The following is a 12,571-nucleotide window of genomic DNA, read 5'->3' on the forward strand; positions in this document are numbered from 1 at the left end:
GCCGCTCTTCTAAATTGGCGATCGCCGATACCATCGATCGGGCCGCTCGTTCATAAACCACTAGTTTTAATTTTGAAGGGATAAATTATAGGCCCTCTCGCTGATCGCCGTGTAATGTGTATCATAATAAATCTGGCGTTCAACGTACGTATGCATATATATGTATGTGTATATGGTCGGTACACTCGGAAAAAAGACTTCCATCCGTCTGCGTGTTTTTGAAATAATCGGTCTTGTAAGGTATATTCGGTTATTCTCAGGTAGCTCCAAACTACTTTCCCCAGTTGTATCATTTTTTACAAAATCGATTACAAATATGTCACAAAAAATCATTATAATGTACACAACATCTACATCTTGGTCTCCCAGGTTATCAATATCCCTTGGTCAACAATCTACAGTACTCGAAGTGGAGATCTAATGGACCCTTCAGATCGATTGTGGTCTTCTTCTGGTTTCTAGGTTACTAGAGTTACCCCAAAAAGTTTTTTTTAGTTTCAAACAACTTGGATATTGAACCCGTATAGAGGGTTCTTGGGAGATCTTTGTCAATGGCATATCATTGCCTTATACAAAGAGCCGCACATTTGCCAGACTGTCGCACTGAAATAAAATGTCGTTTTTCATCGTCTTTGTTGTCTCTGTCCTTTCTTCTTCAGATTGACAAAATCTGCACATGGCTTCGTCCGTCAATTCCATCAGCTTTAGAATGCCTATTAAACTTACAATGCCTTGTTAGTGGACCCGCTACAGCTATGACAGTCTTCCAATCCTTGCTTAGAGATCTGTTAGCATACCCACAGTATTGTAGACATTTTTATGGCTGCTTTTGCAGCGCCGCAGAAGGGTTTTGGGTCTATAAATGGAGATTCATGAGCCTTGTTTGGCCATATAGTCTGCTTTTTCGTTTCCCTTGTAACCGTCGCGCGTCGTGCCTCGGTGCCCAGGCTAACGTAACATGGAAGGTGAATAGTTTTGTTGATAGTAATTTACATTAATTTTGAGGCAAGAACAGTCATCCTAAGAATTAAATTTTGTGCCATAATGTAAGGCTCTTCTGTATCTGGGAAAGATGAATTTATTGATCAGTGAGACGATAGAGATAGTTTTGTGATCGCTGGACAATTTTTAGATTATAATATTTGATATAAAAATTTAAGCAAGTCGAGTTTCTAGATTAGATTAGATTAGATTCTTAGAGGTGGCTTTCGGCCTGATCCACTGCGACCTTCTCAGATCTATTGTGGTCCTCTTCTGATCCTTAGATTACATTCTCCAGTCCTATCCTTTTCACAAAGTTTAGCAACTTGGAGACTGAACCCTCCATGTTGCTCCTTGGCAATGGCCTATCATTGCCTATTACCGGGAACCGCACATTTGCCAGGCTGTCACACCGACATAAAATGTGTTCTGACGTTTCTTCTTCAGATTGGCAGAACCTTCACATAGCTTCGTCTGTCAATCCCATCAGCTTTAGATGCCTATTTAGCTTACAATGCCCTGTTAGTAGATCTACTACAGCTTTGACTGTCTTTCTGTCTGCTTATCAAGTCTACCGTGAATTTTGGCGAATGTTCTACAATGAACCTTTTCGCCTGTCTCTGCCCTGGTGAGTTTCTCCACCATTCTAGAGATTTGTTGGCCACCCATCGTTCCGTGGCCATTCTCGTGACCGCCTTTGCAACGCCGCAGAAGGGTTCTGGGCCTATGAATGGCATTGATGAGCCTTGCTTGGCCCCTTCATCTGCCTTTTCGTTACCCTTGTGATCCTCGTGCCCTGGCACCCAGGCCAACGTAACAGTGCTACGTCCGCCCGAAGTATTCAGAGCACGCACACAGTCCCACACTAGTCTAGAATTGACCTCCGCGGAGCTGAGTGCCTTTAGCGCCGCTTGGCTGTCTGTGAAGATGGCCACAGAACGATTTGTAAGTCTAAGATGATTTTGGCATAGACAACTCAGTTTTACATCTACGTTTACAAAAGCGTAGTTAGTATATAATCTGATAATAATGTCTGATGTTTTCTGCAAATTTCCTATATTACCTAATCAGTTTGGTTTAATATATAATAGTTTTTTTATTATTAGTTTAGAATAAAGAGTTTTTTCAGAAATAATGGCAATTCACCAGAATGCAATTTAGAATATATTACAATATATTCTTTCCTTAATTTCAGTGTAGTATTTTTCTTGGTGTATGTAGACGTGTAAGACTGAATGACCGATTCACGATTTTTCTCGGTATTTTGTAAGTGATGATGTAGTTTAGATAAATGAATTTGTATTGGTCGATTTAACACTGTATTATCAGAAGGTGCCTCTAAAAGTATATTTTTCAATATATATTTTTTGTTCATATATTACCACGAAAGTACTGTAGTTTTATATAGTATTTTATTTAGTACTATATTTTTATATAGTACTTTTATAGTTTTAAAGTGGCATTTTGTTCATCATCATATTGCGCAACTTTTTCTGCATTTAACCGAACTCGTATCTCCTCTATTTTCCGAAATCTGAATGATGAGGCTCGAATTTGGGACACATCTACAACCATTTGCCTCTCTACAGCCATTTCTCATTCTATTCCATTCACACTTATCATACTTCGTCAAGTTTATCACAACTTCTTGACTAAGCTAATCCAGAATACCAAAATCCTGCAGTTTAATATCGTCATATTACTATTTTTTATAAAACTAGATACATATTAAAAATTGGCATTAGATAATTTATGTCCAAGCTGCTGTGTCTATATTATCCTTTTTTCCTTATTACCCAGGATCATTTTCTGTTCTCCTGCTAAAGTTTCCGCCAAACAGGAAGTTTCTCCTTATTTCTCTTTTCTCACAAACAATTATTGCATACTCTCTTTTCTTTTATAACATTAATTAATGAGACTTAACAACTTAATTATAAAAAATTATATTCAGTAAATGGAACGTGATCTAATAGCATTTGCTTTAAAATATTTATGTGAAAATTGCTATTTTTTTGCTTGGATGACGTGATTAATAAAAAATTGTAAATGAGCCTGGTAAACCGTTCGCTATAATTTATTTTTTAATAAACGAAGAAAAAATTGAAAATATATTAGCTTTAGTTGGTGGGAAATCTACCTGGATAACTTTACCTTTTTCCTGTTTCTGCGATCCCGGCACTCGTATTCCCAAAACTGGAGATTTTCTTCCATTTTCCCACATTCTCCCGGGAAATTTCCGGAAAATCCAGGAAGAAACTTTTTTTTTCATTTTATATATACAGTAATTCTCCCTGACCAGCCAGTTATTAGTGGGAAGGTCAAGGTGTCTTCCGATTTAACACCTTGGCGAACCTGTTCGTTTTTCATCGATGTTTTCACTTTCAGACAAGGACGGACATATGGAAATATACCTTTTCCAGGTGGATCGGTTAAGGAAGGAGATTGTACGGGTCAAGCTGTCGGTTTAATCGACGGTGTTGACGATTTCCTTGAACCCCACGTTACCTTGGCGCTTTCAGGAAGTGGCCTAGCAGGAAAACATGAACGGGAAACGGTGGAAAGTATCGATTTTCCGGGGGTAGTGTGAATTTCCGCGTGTCTGGCCGGAAACGGTCTGCTTTATAGAATAGGGGCGCGGTTGGCGAGAAAACTCGCGCACTGCGTTATTACTCCCTTTCGTGAACAGGAGTAGTAGATGGATTGTTGGACTTTTACTGAAGGTTTTTTAGTTAATGGAGATGGTCCAGATAAAACTATGGATTCAGTTAGTAGAACAAAAAGATTTTTTTAAAAATAATATTATTATCTAGGAAAGTTTCATTTGTTTACTTCTAGTCAGCAGTAAACTTATGGATATACAAGATATCTCAATATATCCATGGACATAGAACTGCTACGTATTTTTGGAATCGAAATAAGTCCATTGGACACAATTTACCTTTATAGGATTGGTGGATTCTCCGCCGCTGCTGCCACCATGGGAGGATATCGTAAACAACTAATATATTTATACAAATACACGGGTTTAAATAGCGAGTATGCGAAAAATCTATTATATAGTTAATCTAAAATTGTTAGGAAGTATAATTTGTGAAAAATCTAAAAATAAAAATAATAAAGTAAATATTTTGATATCTTTAGAAAGTCTAACTTGTATTAAAGTTTATTATACCAACTAAAAAACTTTTTAGATGTGTTCAACTACGGTAGTATATTAACAACTACGGTATTTCGGCTATAACGAAATTTTTTAAAGGTACATAATTATAGTTTTGAGAAGATGTTCATAAAACATTGTTGATTAAAAAAGTATATCATTAATATTGCAAATTATATTTTATCCTCTCATGGTATATGTCTATTTAATTATTTGATTATGTAACGAGCCCTTTGTTTACTACTTGTTTCGTCGAACTGCTTGAATCTATTTTTGCTTTTGATCAAATCCGTGTGAGAAATTATGAAGCTATAAAATGTTGTTTCGGGAGAGTTGAATATCCGGGAAAGTTGAGTTATTGAATGTTGTTGCACGCAACAACGTCCTCATTACGCTCTCATTTACGCTTTAACATTTTTTCTGCTATTTTATTAACATTTGAAATTGTCACAACACAACACCTATTTTTTACTACCCACAACAGCGCTACATCACACAAACCTCGTACTTGAGTGTTTTATAGTTTCAATAACTACACTAGCAAAAAATTAAAATACTTAAATATTATAACAAAACCACGATTTCAATATTATTTTAATGCGATCGACATGACGGCGGCTATTATAATTTCAGATGTTTTCCGTTGAAGCGCTGCGGTCGGAAATTGTTGAAATCAACTGAAATGCACCAAGCCTATACAAAAGTGCTTCGTTTGAGCACTAGAGCGCACCAAACTTTAAAAAATAAACACATTTTTTCAGATATTTTAACAACTGATAATCCGATTTGACTGAGATTTTGGATGTCTATGTTTTGCTAAGTGCTTTAACATTTGACTTTCACAAAAATCAAGAAAAAGTACAGGAGAGTACCCCCACCCCTACATAAATTTCAGTATAAATATTTTTTCAGTATAAACTCAACCGACGACCGATTTTTTTTTCGTAAAATGGTCCGTGTAGTATTTACTACATTTTTGTCTCTTATGAAAAAATGCCACCCTGCATACTTTTTGAGGAAAAAAAATATTTTTCCGAAGCTGACTTCCAAAAAATATTTTTGTCACATAAAGCCTATTGAGGCGCATAAAATATATTATGCTCTTAATAATCTAGTTGGCGAAAATATGGAATTTTATGATAGTATTACGAATTATATTTGACAATAAGCATCATAAAAAGCTTTAAAAAATTAATAGTTTTTAAATTAATTAACGTTCAGGTTTATTTTTGATTGATGCCTTCTAACGGACAAACGAAGCACTTTTGTGTAGAATATAATATATAAATTTTGTCCAATGGAAATAAGTCCATTATGATTTCAAAAAAGTTCTATGTCCACGGAATATTGGGACACTCTGTATGTTTATATGCGAGTTATTTTATTTCATACTAGCGTGTACCAGCGACTTCGTTCGCGTCGAATTAATCATTTGTAATGCTGATGATAAAGCAAAGCAAGAATTTCCATTAACAAACAAACTGAATAAACTTTTCTCACATTTATGTCAGCATGAGAAAAACAATGTGGCGATATTATTATACAACTTGGTAATATTTGAGGGGTAGTTTCATCTCGTTGGAATTTGACTTTCGAAAAATCCGTTTGCCAAAAATAAGCTTTTTACGTCAAGCAGTTTAAGCAGAATCGTGGTTAAGGAATTACCCAACTTTTTGGAACACCCTGTATGATTTTTTAAAAAATTTCAAAATATGTAAAAAAATACAAATAAATTATGCTTGTCCAAGCGTTTTCCCAAAAGACTAACCGTTTTTTAAATAACAAATATTGTAATATTTGAGCGTTTTCACCCTCTTGGAATTTGAGATTCGAGAAACCCCTCCTTATCGAACCTCTACACCCCACAGTCAATCCGTTTGCCAAAAATCAGCTTTAAACGTCAAGCAGTTTAAGCAGAATCGTGATTACTCAATGGTCATATTTTATGAAACACCCTGTATAAATTTATAAAAAATCCTAAAATATGTAAAACAACAAAATAAAATATACGTGTTTAAGGGTTTTTTTCAAAAAACTCACCGGTTTTTAAATAAAACATATTTTAATATTTGAGGGATAGTTTCACCCCCTTAATCGAACCTCTACACCCTAAAGTCAATCTGTTTTCCAAAAATCTGCTTTTTACGTCAAGCGCTTTATGCAGGCTCGTGATTAATCAATGACCAGATTTTTCGAAGCACCCTGTATACATTTTTTAAAAATCTTAAAATATCTAAAATACAAAATAAAATATACGTGTTTAAGCGTTTTTTCGGAAACTTGACCGTTTTTTAAATAAAAAATATTGTAATATTTGAGGGGTGGTTTCACTCTCTTGGAACTGGAATTTCGAAAAATCCCTTCTTATCGAACCTCTACACCCTAGAATCAACCTGTATGCCAAAATTGAGCTTCTTACGTTGAGTGGTTTGAGCAGGATCGTGATTAATCAGTATGTCAGTCACTTAAGAATTTTATATATTAGTATAGATAATATTTCTGTGATATTTGAACTATACTAGCTGATCCGGCTAATCTTTTATTACCTAACAATGAATTGAAGTCACCATCTCACTCTTAACTTAGATAAACGATCATATACAGAATGAGGACAGTTGATTTGCTCTGTTTGGTTGACAGGTTTTGTTTTGTATGTATAATAGGGGGAGCGACAATTTTAACGACTTTTCTTAATAAAAAACGACTTCAATAATTTTCGTACTTTTATTTCTCCACTTTTCTTATTTTTCAATAACAACAACTACTCATAATTCTTACCTAACAGAACTAGTGACTTCTGTAAGATGCCAACCTAGTTTTGGGCGCGAGATTTAAATAATTCAATTTATTCTTACATATTAATATTTACAATATTATGGTGCTGTTGAGTTGAATTTTAAAAGGCGAAAATTGACATTCTGTGTGGCGCATTGGAACACCGGATATAGGAAATCCCATGTAAATTTTAGAAAGAACAAATATTATCTCGGCAGATGATTTTATGCAAAAGTTATATTATACCTTCTTGAAGAGATGCTAAAGTTGCACTATCGCCTAGAATTTAGTTTTATTCAGAATCGGCATTTAAATGTTATTTGCAAAAATCTACTTTAAAATTAGTAAAATTTATTGGCCCAGAGAAAGATACAATCAAAATACCAGCAAAAATATGATTTTGTAAATGTAAAATTCGATGTTAACTTCGGGTTTGCATCTGATTCATTCTTTCGCTATTACCATTGATTGCGTTTTTCCACGGATATCTACATGTTAAAAGAATCAGCTTTATTTGTTAGTCGGTAAAGGAATCGCTCTAGATCGTCCGCGTTCTCTGCCATCAAAACTGCATCGTCTGCATAACACACAATTCCGACGGATTTCTGACCCATTTCAATCTAATGTCCAAGAGTTTTACATCTTTGATCAGCTAATCCATAATGATTTTAAAGAAGGTAGGACTGAGGCTTTCTCATTTTCTCACGCTGACAGAGCACATTTTCAGAAAGCTCGTCTTCGGTTTTAATTTTAATAGAGTTCCTAGTTTTTGGCTGCGTTATTAATCTGCAATAAGTTTCAGATACGTTGTTGTTTTTTCGGATCCTTATTACATCTGTCAGACGTACCCTCTGAAATGCCTGCTTCATATCGACAAAGCACAAAAACAATGGATTTCTGAACTCTATGGATTTCCCCACCATTTGACGCAGTATAAAGATCCCGTCCACCGTTGATCTGTTGGGTCTAAAGCCATGTCGTTCTTCGCTTACGTTTAATTGTCCACTAAGTTTTTACGTTAATATTTTAGTTGGTAGCTTAGCCATAGAGCACGAGCAGTGTTATTCGCTTTATTAGTTACGAGCATTTTTCTAACTAGCTAATTTCACTCATCGACTGTAACGACAATTTTAGGTTTAGCACTTAGCCCAATTGATATCCGTAATGACGATTAGCATATTTTTAGATAAAAACACAATTTTCTTTTTTTTGTCACTTATCCTGTTTCTTACTTACGGTTTTCAATTATTAGAAATAAACTGTCAATTATGTAATATGGCGGACCTAACCTAATTTGTTTGAATACTAATTTACTATAAATTTCTTTCCGTGAAATTTTCTTATAATATTTTAATAGTTATTCTGCTATTCAGGGCGAAGACGAATCCAACAAATCAGAGATCTTTACAGTCAGTCCAGCCGTTATTGGGTTATAAATGGTGTAACTAATTCGACTTTGTTTTATTTATATAGATATACATATTTTCATAATTTCTACTTCTTTGTATTGGATGTAGTTTTTATGAGTAGATATATTTTATGATCATCGGTATACTTTTTCGTTATAACTATAGTTTTAAGATAATCAACATTACGTTAGTTAAGTACAATAATTCTGTTTTACTTTCTATTTTTTAACAAGTTATTTTAAAATATATATTTTTTTATTTTAAAATATATATTTTTTATCTATATCATTTCTTTAGTACTGCAGGTATTTTTTTCTTTGTTATTAAAATCCTGATCAATACATAATGACTAAACTCAGTAATTATTTTGAGTTAACTTTTTGGTCTTAACTTATTAACTTTGTTAAACTTCGATTCGATAAATCAATGGAAGTTTTCCGACTTTCTCTTTGGCTTTTCTAGTTTCTGCTGTCCTGATAGAGAAATTTCCCCGAAGTTTTCCGCAGCAACTCTCCATTACGGAAAGTTATTCTATAATATACAGAGTGTCCGTGATTTTATTCAGAAAAAAAAAACAAAAAAAGAGATAGAAACTAAAATTATAAAAATACATTATATTAAGTATTCGCCAATATTATGAACACTGTTATGGACACTTTAGTTACAGGTTTTGGTTTTGACGATTATTTAATATAATTTGTTTCTATAAGTTTAATGTATATCCTTTTTGTTTGTATTTGTATTTACGTGATTTTAAGGCATTCCCCGTGACGGAGTTGAGTACAGTCAAGTTTGATATTGTCCACTGAGACCGCCAGAATTAGTTAAATGATTGACATTTTGTGGACATTTTCATACTTGGATTTCTAAAGATTTTATTGATTTTGTTTGTTAAAAACGGATTCTTTAAATTTACACTTTTTTCCAATGCAGTTTCTTGTGGACAACTCTTGCTTCCGACCACTTTAAGGTGTGCTGTTTGGACAACATAATCTTCAATATCTGATTTCATGGTTTCACCTCTCATATATGTTTCTTTGTGTTCAGTAAGTCTCAAATTAAAGATCATTTTGCCTCTGCAATAGCCTACTCACAACTATTCACAAGATATCTGGTAAATGCCAACTAAAACCTGTAAGTAAAGTGGCCATAACACTGTTTATAATCTTGGCGATTATTTAATATCATGTTCTTGTAACTTTAATTTTTATCTTTTTTCTTATATTTTCTAAACGAAATAATATTAAAATGGATTTGCTACAGAATAGTTACTAAGAAGTTCTTCTACAATATTAGATCGAATTGTGAAACAGACTCATTAGTGCGTCAGCCCAAGGAATGTGCTTTCTTTCTTCATCATAAAAGATCAGGTGAATCGCCAAACAGTATCAGATTAAAATTGTTTTTAAGTTTGAAACTGCTCTAAGAAGCGTCATAACAAAAACAAGACCAGTAACATAGAAACAAATGGGAAACAGTGCATTTGCCAGGTATCTTCTGAATGCTGTGAGTAGGATATTGGAGAGGCAAAATGACCTTTAGATGAATGACTTACCGAATATAAAAACACATACATGAGAGGTGAAACGAGAGAGAGAAAATATGGTCCGAGCATGACAACTTAAAATGGTCGGAAGCTCGAGTTGTCCACAAGAAACCCCACTGGGAAAGGTGTAAATTTAAAAAATCCATTTTAGCAAACAAAACCAGTACAATATTTAAAATGCTGGCAGTCTTAGTCAAGCTTTACTTCACCCAACTACGCCACGGGGAATATTTTAACGGTCCAATTCACGTACCGTTATTTTCTTCATTCATGGCACGCATTCCAGGAATCATACTTCTGGATTGTCCAATCCAGGAATATTGTTAAACGCTCTATAAATGTTATCCCTTTAATAACAAGTGTGTTTATAATAATAATTGTGTTTATAAAAAAGAGAACTTTAATAGAGTTATCTAATTTAAAAGGGTAAAAGTATACTACAAGAAAATATAATATTAGTGCAAACCAACGAATTAAATGCAGCCAACAATAATGGAGATCTCAAAATGTCAAATTTAGCAATAACAAAAGTAATATACAACGAACTACTGGACAGAAAATACATTCTAATAAATAATACAACACTGGAAATAGTAGAAGAATATAAATATTTGGGACAACTAATACACAGCTCGGGTTCTCTACTACCAAAAATCAACAGAATTAAGTTAGGTTAGGTTCATCAAGACTAAAACATTCGACCAATGTGTACTACCAGTCATGACCTATGCATACGAAACCTGGACATTTAAAACGAACATTATAAGGAAACTGCAGGTCGCACAACACTCAATGGAACGAAATATGCCGAGAATGACCAGAAACGACCGTAAAAGAATAGAGTGTATACGATAAAAGGCCCAGGTAATAGATGCCATCCACAGAATCAAATCCCTCAAATGGTAATGGGCAGGACACCTGGCAAGAAGAACGGAAAAACAGATGGCCACAAAAATTACAGCATGGTACCCACGACAAATTAAGAGACCTAGAGGAAGACTATACCTGAGATGGGACTATAATATTAGGAAATTAGCAGCGATAACCTGAGCCCGCATAGAGTTATGTAAATATATGAGGGAGGCTACACCATAATTGGAAATGGTTGATTAAGCTGAGAATGATGATGATGAAATTGAAAAAATAGTATTGGTCCCAAAAATTATGACTAGATGAATGGAGTCATATTTACATCTTACAAGCGATTAATAAAAGCTATACTGAATATTATTTGAAATTCTTTAGTACAATGGAATAATGGATTGCGAACTTCCCTCTCATAGTGGTACGAGGACTAAATCTTGTATTGAATGCCTTCAACGTCTCACTCCACGCGAAACTACACTTTTAGTTTTAGAGCGGAATGAAGCACTGTCACTCCAAAAGTGCCGAAAAAGTGTGCGTTATGGGCCCGCTTTACTATAGTATGTAAGCTCAATGGTTTTGGGATAAGATTAGTTCAGACTTGATAATACTACCATACCCATCGAAACTTATATGTAGCTTGTATATTGTGGCTTGTGGTGTTGTCTCGTTGAATCGTTGTCTACTGCAATCAAAGAATCTTGATAAAAAGTTTTGATTATATTGTAATTTTTTAGTCAAAATAAAATTAATTAAACAGATAATTTAATAAGTTCCAGTTTCTTGAGGTAAAGCTAATTCGAAACATTTCTTTTTGTTGCAGGTATGTCGACTCTTTTCCTAGAATATAACCAAAAAAGCACTCGGTGGTAAGTAAGGATAGAATTAATAGACGCCATTATAGAAAATATCAATCTCTTTTAATCTTATCAATTAAACGAACAACAACTTTATTAGTTAATTTATAAAGTTACAAAACGACTTACACGCTATCTTGATCGTGGCTAATAGAATTATTTACATTCGCCTTGGCTTTCGAACTATCCGTACTATCCGCGGCGGTCGCCGCCTTCAGCGCCTGTAATTCTTTCTGGCTGCGGTAATGGACGATGCCCGAGCCGAAAGCGTCACCCATTACGTTGATGGCCGTCCGGAACCTATCCCTAAAGATTAAACAAATATTTTAATCGCATAATGTAATATGATAACAAGCACGGTGTCTCATATAAGAATGTACAGGGTGGGCCAAATTGGACTAGAGATGTTACGATGGAACCGAACCTATTCCGACGGAATAAGTACAGTACATCTGCTGGATGGAAAGGAATGCGGACAAAAAACATTTAAATAAACAGCAATATATTTTATACGTCGATTTGACGAGTGCGTCACCGCAAATCGCTCCACCCACTCATTTTATTGGCTACTTGCAAATTTGTTGAATTTTTATTGATGGGACGCGTCGTCTATTTTTTTACGAAAAACATCGAGAGAATATCGTTTCCCCTCTCACGGATACCTCGTAGCTACAGAACGGACAGACGTACTGTATCAGTCGGCTATTCCATGGACCTATCACCCCAAAATCAGATGTACCTGTTACGAGTCCGCTTGTCCTTGTGACTTCGCGTGTTGGTTTACGATTCCGATTCCGAAAGCGACTGTTCCTACATGTATCGCTGGTTGCATGCATCGAAAGACTTTTACTTCAATAAAATGGCTGTTAACATTAAAAAACAGATTCAAGAAAAAATGTATGTGTTTTCTAATTGTTTATATTTTATTCAAGGCCACAGAAACAGCTTTGCTACTGTCAGTATATCAATAGGCTACACTAAG

The 12,571-nt window shown here is 34.6% G+C and overlaps 2 protein-coding genes across 5 annotated transcripts in view; one reads left to right on the forward strand and one right to left on the reverse strand.

The window, feature by feature from the left end:
- The window catches only part of LOC115889664 (zinc transporter ZIP11), a 250,276-nt gene that overhangs the window by 132,476 nt on the left and 105,229 nt on the right, over positions 1–12,571 (forward strand). The gene's annotated exons all lie outside the window — the stretch shown is intronic.
- The window catches only part of LOC115889663 (excitatory amino acid transporter 3-like), a 62,538-nt gene continuing 61,597 nt past the window's right edge, over positions 11,631–12,571 (reverse strand). For all 3 annotated transcript variants that reach the window (XM_030909721.1, XM_030909720.1, XM_030909722.1), the window contains exon 10: positions 11,631–11,895. In XM_030909721.1, the coding sequence (XP_030765581.1) occupies positions 11,715–11,895 (181 nt within the window). In that variant the 3' untranslated portion in view covers positions 11,631–11,714. The remainder of the gene's footprint in view (positions 11,896–12,571) is intronic.

Source organism: Sitophilus oryzae, unplaced genomic scaffold, assembly GCF_002938485.1.
Source record: "Sitophilus oryzae breed Bouriz unplaced genomic scaffold, Soryzae_2.0 scaffold_818_pilon_pilon, whole genome shotgun sequence".
In the NCBI taxonomy this organism is placed as follows: domain Eukaryota; kingdom Metazoa; phylum Arthropoda; class Insecta; order Coleoptera; family Curculionidae; genus Sitophilus; species Sitophilus oryzae.